Source organism: Neolamprologus brichardi, chromosome 22, assembly GCF_056152115.1.
Source record: "Neolamprologus brichardi isolate AB-2024 chromosome 22, ASM5615211v1, whole genome shotgun sequence".
NCBI lineage: Eukaryota > Metazoa > Chordata > Actinopteri > Cichliformes > Cichlidae > Neolamprologus > Neolamprologus brichardi.
In genome coordinates, this window is record NC_142124.1 from 12,975,140 (window position 1) to 12,981,509 (window position 6,370).

A 6,370-nucleotide genomic window follows, 5' to 3' on the forward strand; every position below is an offset into this window, starting at 1 on the left:
AGCTATAGCACCATAATATTATTTTTCGCATAATCTAATAAAAAGGAGGCGCTTATCTGCAGTAAATGATGACTGATAATACTCGAAACGTTTAAAAAACGTTTTTTTTCTCTCTTGTTTTTCAGTTGGTTTTGACAGTTTTTTTTAAACCAACTGAAGAGGAGCGCAGGAGTCCAATTATAGTTGATATGGTGCACATACGAGTTCTTTTTTCTCATTAGGGTTGTTTTCACGGGCAGTTGATTTGTATTTACAGATAACTACAAATGACCGTAACGTGACTCTTTATATCTGAATGCGTATTTTGTCTCTGTGCTGATCGGTGATGGCTGATCAGAAGCGATTTTCCGCGAGTGACTGGAGATGCAAAACTTGTGAAATGCGACCAAACGCTGTCAGTTTCGTGTTTGTGCAGAAATTACGCTTCTCCTCTTTAGCGTTCTTAGTCCAGCAAACAATATGTTTTTGTGCACTGATTTTTATTATTGTTTTTATAGTGAAACGACACGAAATTGCGCGAAGACATTGTTCCGTACAAGTCATATCTACTGCCGCGAAGGGGTAAAAGACAAATAAATAAATAAATAAAATAAACTTTCTCTTCTTTCTCTCGTATTCTTCCTACAGCACACTTTCTAATTGAATTAGAGTTGTGCGGCTATTGGCTATGGAGAGGGCTGGTGCCCCCTCATGCTTTCTCAAGAGCTCCTCCCCTAACAGAGAGGTTCAGCTCTCTTATAAGTCGTCTTATAAGAGGCGCTGAACATCCCCTACCCAGGCAATAATCTCATCTGAAAATCTGTAGGTGCGGAGAGGGTTCAACCTCCCGTCATTCGTAAGGGAGGGAGGCTGCAGAGGCAGAGACAACCAGGGCGACTGTGGCACCTCCTTGGCTGAGATTCACCCTGGACTCTTGAAATTCTTTATTTATTGCAAGATTTGAAAACAATGCAGTTAGAGAACATCCTTCCCAGCGCTAATATCAACTTACCCAAGACCTTTTACAATCTGTCCTCGTCGGACAGCGCTAACAACAGCCCCAGGCCATCGTCGCAGCTTGAATATCAAGACGTAGACCGGACGGAATCAGAGTCCAGCAACGCTCCTAAGAAGTATCTGAGCGGGGTGGGAAACGGGATGCTTGGCGAGGGAGAGGGGGACACTTTCACTAAAGCCGGGCCCGATGGGAGAAAAGGCTCCCCGGTGCTGGGTGAGGACGATTTGACGAACGGTCGCCGGTACAACATAGATGAACTTGGCTCTGACAGATACTTCATCTCGTCATCCCAGGCGAGTTCAGACATGGCAAGCCCCTGTTCACTCTTTCCTTACGCAGGACAGACCGGGTCAGTGTACACCGGGTCAAGCAGCTCCAGGTACCCGGCTTCACTACATTACGGATCGGTCCTGCCGCCGACAGGCTTCTCCTCTTCCTCCGTGTGTACCGGTCGGAGCCAGTTTAGCAGCGGAGGGTATCAGTTCAGTCAGGGTCCGGGCTGTTTGTATCCCTCCTATCCCGGGACAGGGACGGGTATTGGCTCCATGTCTCTGCCGGGGTCTGCCGCCGGAGCCAGAGCGCAGGTCTATCTGTGCAACAGACCTCTGTGGTTGAAATTCCACCGGCACCAGACCGAGATGATCATCACCAAGCAGGGCAGGTAAGCACGTTTGGTTAAAAAGGACGGATTTAACAATACAGAAAATGAAACATTAAAGTCATATTTACTTGCATCGGCTCCATAAAGTATTTTATTATAATGTATTTAATTTTATTTACAAGAATGGCTGTTCATTTTTTGTAACATTTTATGCAGGCGCAAAATTTTAATTATTCTGCCTCCCCCGACCCAACACGTCGGGGGTGGCAGGGTTTCAGTTTTAGTTTGGGGGGAGTTTTAATGCCCAATTACGCATCAGGACAATCATGACACTAACAAAAAATGTGTACATTTAAATCTGCAAAAAACAACAGCAAGCACGATTAGATAATTCTGGCAAATTCAACCCGTGAAGACGTTTATCAATAAAGTTTTGCTTTGCAATTTTGTGTCTTTTGCACTGAAAGCTAACGAATTTTTCCTGTTGTTGTATTTTTTTGCCCCCAGACGGATGTTTCCATTCCTCAGTTTCAACATCACTGGACTCAACCTCACAGCGCATTACAACGTCTTCGTGGAAATTGTTTTGGCTGACCCGAATCACTGGCGCTTTCAGGGCGGAAAGTGGGTCACTTGTGGAAAAGCAGACAATAATATGCAAGGTGAGTAATGCAGTTAACACAGTTTTACGAGTATTAAAATTGTACTTTGTTTTAGTGAATATTTTCTTTAAAAAATGAAAAAAGAAATGACAAAGCTTTTTCGAAACGATGCAACAGATGCTATTTAGTCGCAAGTTTTTTTAAAAAAACAAAAACAAACAAACAAACTAACCCTTATATTAAAAAAAAAAATTTTACTGACAAGAAAAAAAATCGATCGTTTTTGTGAAGCGTATTTTTTAAAGGGAGTTTCCAGTGTTTTAACGCAGCAACATATCAACTTCGGTGCAGTTTTATTTAAATGGCCACGTCCTTGTCATGAGCCTGTAAGGCATGAAATTACTCGATAAATGTGGCTTTTAAATAAGTGCTTTATTTAACAGTTACAACTTTTAAATACATGAAAAAAAATAGCACCTTCATTTTAAAATGTAAAAGTCGAGTAGAGATATGAGAAAATATGAGGGAAGCATTCATTTTTCAAGTGTCCATTTTTGGTTCAAATAAATGGGGAAGGATTCATAAAATCATCCTCATCATCAGAACTACTGTCAGTTTTTGTAGGTTATTTAATATTTTTAAATTACAGTTACAGGCATGTTTTCATTTTAGTCATATTTTATGGATTTATTTGATTTTACTGTAACACAGGCCTAATATGATCAGTAGAATTATTGCTTCTGAAAAAAGAAACAAATACTAAAAAGCTGCTTGTGCTTTTTAATATTTTTTTGCAGTTTGCACAGACCCGTGTTTATATTCTTTCAGTTAGTCATGCTACTAAAAGTCTATTGATTTTTACATTTTTTTAATTTTAGGTAACAAGGTGTATGTTCATCCTGAATCCCCAAATACCGGTGCTCACTGGATGAGGCAAGAAATCTCTTTTAGCAAGTTGAAGCTGACCAACAATAAAGGAGCCAACAACAACAACACACAGGTTAGATATAGTTTTTAGATATGGCTGAATTTCTCTTTTTCTTCTTCTTTTTTTTTTTGTGAAATAGTGTTTCAAATACTCTTGCTTTATTTATTTATATATTTTTATCATCAGCTGCAAATGCTTGGATACATTTCCAGAATATTTCCAGTCTTTGATTAATATTTGTGAACAGTGCCCATTTCCACTGAATCCTAAAGACTTGCAGCTGCAGTCGTACGTATCAGCATGCATAGCGTTGCACTTATCAAGCACTTCTCATTTTCAGATGATAGTCTTGCAGTCACTTCATAAATATCAGCCGCGGTTGCACATTGTGGAGGTGACAGAAGATGGAGTGGAGGACATGAGCAATGAGGCCAGAACTCAGACCTTCACCTTCCCAGAAAACCAGTTTATAGCTGTCACAGCTTATCAGAACACAGATGTAAGCACATGATTGGTCTCTTTATTTTTTCCCTTTCTGATACAACAAATTAAAATTATTTGATTCTAAATTTTGTTTTAAAAAACGCAATCTTTAATATTGTTTTTCAGTCTTTAATGTAATAGTTTACGCAAAGATGCATATTATTAATACAAGCTTTCGTCTTTGTTTCAGATTACACAGCTAAAGATAGATCACAACCCATTTGCAAAAGGCTTCCGGGACAACTATGACTCGTACGTGTTCTGCATTCAAAGCAATGTGGTTTTTGGTTTTCTTTGTGTGGTGCCCTTATTTGTTTGTTCAAAACCAGTAGTAGCCTATTGCAATTCATTTTTGTATTTGTTTTCTTTCTTTGCTAAACAGGATGTACACAGCTCCAGAGAGTGACAGGCTGACTCCATCTCCTACAGACTCGCCGCGCTCTACCCAGATTGTGCCCGGAGCCCGCTATGCCATGCAGCCTTTCTTTCAGGACCAGTTTGTCAACAACCTGCCTCAGAACCGATTCTACCCTGGCGAACGCGCCGTTCCCCAAACCAACAGCCTTCTCTCCCCGCAGAGTGAGGATGCCAGCGCAGCTGCTTCTGCCCAGCGCTGGTTTGTCCCCCCAGTTCAGCAGCCGGGCTCCAACAAGTTGGATCTGTCATACGAGAATGACTATTCCACAAGTAGCCTGCTGTCGTACGGCATTAAGCCCCTGTCCCTGCAGACATCCCATGCTCTCAGCTACTACCCAGACTCGGCCTTCGCTTCCATGGCTGCAGGCTGGGGAACCAGAAGCTCTTACCAGCGCAAAATGACCACAGGCCTTCCCTGGTCCCCTCGTCCAAGCCCCCCAGCCTTCCCGGAGGACCAGCTGGGGGCATCTAAGGAAAAGCTGTCTGAGGAGAACGCGCCACCCACCTCAACCTGGATTGAAACGTCCCACTCACTGAAATCAGTGGACTCTGCTGATTCTGGTGTGTACTCCATGGTGTGCAAGAGGCGCAGGATGTCCCCAGGGGGCTCAAGCACAGAGAACTCCCCAACCATCAAGTGTGAGGACTTGACCACGGAGGAGTACAACAAGGACAACCCAAAAGGCATGGGTTATTATGCATTCTACACAAGCCCCTAAGACTCTATTTATTTAAACTAAATATAAATCTTTCGTTTTTATTGAGTGATCTCCATTCCTTGTTAATGTCTTTTTTCTCTTTTCTCTAAAGGTGCCAAAGCTTAGTGTTCCCCCCAAGCAAGCTGCACAAGGTTTTTTTCCCAGGCCAGCCCCTCCCACATACCTGAGCAGAAACATGCATAGTGATTGTTGTTTTTTAAAAATAAAAGCATGTACCAATTAATTCCTTTATTTTTGCAACTTTTTTTGACAGATGTGATTTTTTTCCCCCCTCCCGTCCCCCATGCATATTTAAGTCATTTTTGTTGTACAGTATTTGTGCACTTTAGAATGTGATGTATCTTGTACAAATTGTCTTCATGGAGGTGTTATTAAATGGATAATAAAACAGCTTTTCATGAAGCACTGTTCAAATGTCTGAGTACGTTTTATTTACATGAAGAGCGATCAGTAACAGCTCTCGGATGTTCACCAGTCGCAAATACAAATCTATGCGTGCATTTTAAGACGAAACAGCTCCCACGTTTGATAGAAACACTGCATTTAAGACATTTTAGTACAATTGAAGAGCAAGTTTCTCTTTTTTTTTTACAATCTACTGCCTTTTATGGCTGGAAAATTCTGGCCTTCAAAATAAAGCACGCCTAATGATCGTTGACTTTGCAACAAAATAAAGTGTGTAAAATCCACAAGGAATCTAAACATGCTGGTGCTCTCAAACTGAGCAAAAATCAGTGAAAGACAATTCTGCCTTATTTTGTGTTCGTATAGATGGAGGTCAGAAGTTTTAACCAAGCGAATAAGGCACACAATGAACACCATTTCCAGCTGTACTTTGTATGTTTCAACTGATTAAAATTTGACTCATCTCACTAATAAACTATATTTAGTCTTGTTTATTTAAAAAAAAATATGGATTTTAATTATTCTTTTTTATTTCACATGCAGACAACTGTGACCATAAATAGGAATAATCAGAGGAAACAACAGTAAATATCAATGACATCGGATGGTATATAGATTAGAGGTTGTTTTAAGGCAACAGTAATGTATTTTTTTGCGCTTCACCCATGGAAATGTAAAGCTGAAATTCTCCGAATCCACGGCTCGTACGCATAAAAGCGCTGAGCCATCCTTTTCATGCCACAAATAAGTGTTACAAGGTAACACAGCGGCTCACAATTCAAGTGAGCAACGTGCAATTTAAGTATAAGTTTTACATGACATGATTCACAACATAGACTCAATTAGGTGAAAAGCACACAAAGCGGGGAGGGAGTACTACCATTTCCACTGTTGTTGCCATGGCGTTTTCACACATTTTATCATTTACCTAAGAATGCAACTGCATGTGAGGCATGTGTATACTTAGAAAACACGAAGAAGAAAAAAAACTAAATGGAAAACAGTCCATAAACCATCCATCTAAGGGCAGCGTTCAGCTTAACACCTCTATTTATACTGTGCATCTATGGCCTCTCCAAAAGTGGATTGGTGAAACTAAAATCCGCAAAAAGAGAAGTCATAATATTCACACCGAGACTTCTTGGCTCATGTTCTCAGCGCCTGTTTTTTCTTCGGTGAAAATACTTCATATCCATCCCCATAAGGACCCCAATTTGA

The 6,370-nt window shown here is 40.8% G+C and overlaps 1 protein-coding gene across 2 annotated transcripts; it reads left to right on the forward strand.

The window, feature by feature from the left end:
* The first annotated feature begins 767 nt into the window (after nt 1-767).
* eomesa (eomesodermin homolog a) lies at nt 768-5,149 on the forward strand. 2 transcript variants are annotated; one of them, XM_006788035.2, is made up of 7 exons: nt 768-1,658; nt 2,106-2,260; nt 3,079-3,200; nt 3,469-3,627; nt 3,802-3,863; nt 3,994-4,712; nt 4,839-5,149. In XM_006788035.2, the coding sequence occupies exons 1-7, from the start codon at nt 949-951 to the stop codon at nt 4,850-4,852; spliced, it is 1,941 nt and encodes a 646-aa protein (XP_006788098.1). In that variant the 5' UTR covers nt 768-948; the 3' UTR covers nt 4,853-5,149. The 2 variants fall into 2 exon arrangements, with proteins under 2 accessions (XP_006788098.1, XP_006788097.1); XM_006788034.2 differs by having other exon boundaries at nt 3,994-5,149.
* Nucleotides 5,150-6,370: the final 1,221 nt, after the last annotated feature.

Coding starts and splice junctions, on each gene's coding strand:
- eomesa (XM_006788034.2), top strand. CDS start 949: ATGCAGTTAGAGAACATCCTTCCCAGCGCTAATATCAACTTACCCAAG. Junction 3,628..3,801: donor CAGCTTATCAGAACACAGAT/GTAAGCACATGA, acceptor TCTTTGTTTCAG/ATTACACAGCTAAAGATAGA. Junction 3,864..3,993: donor TTCCGGGACAACTATGACTC/GTACGTGTTCTG, acceptor TTTGCTAAACAG/GATGTACACAGCTCCAGAGA.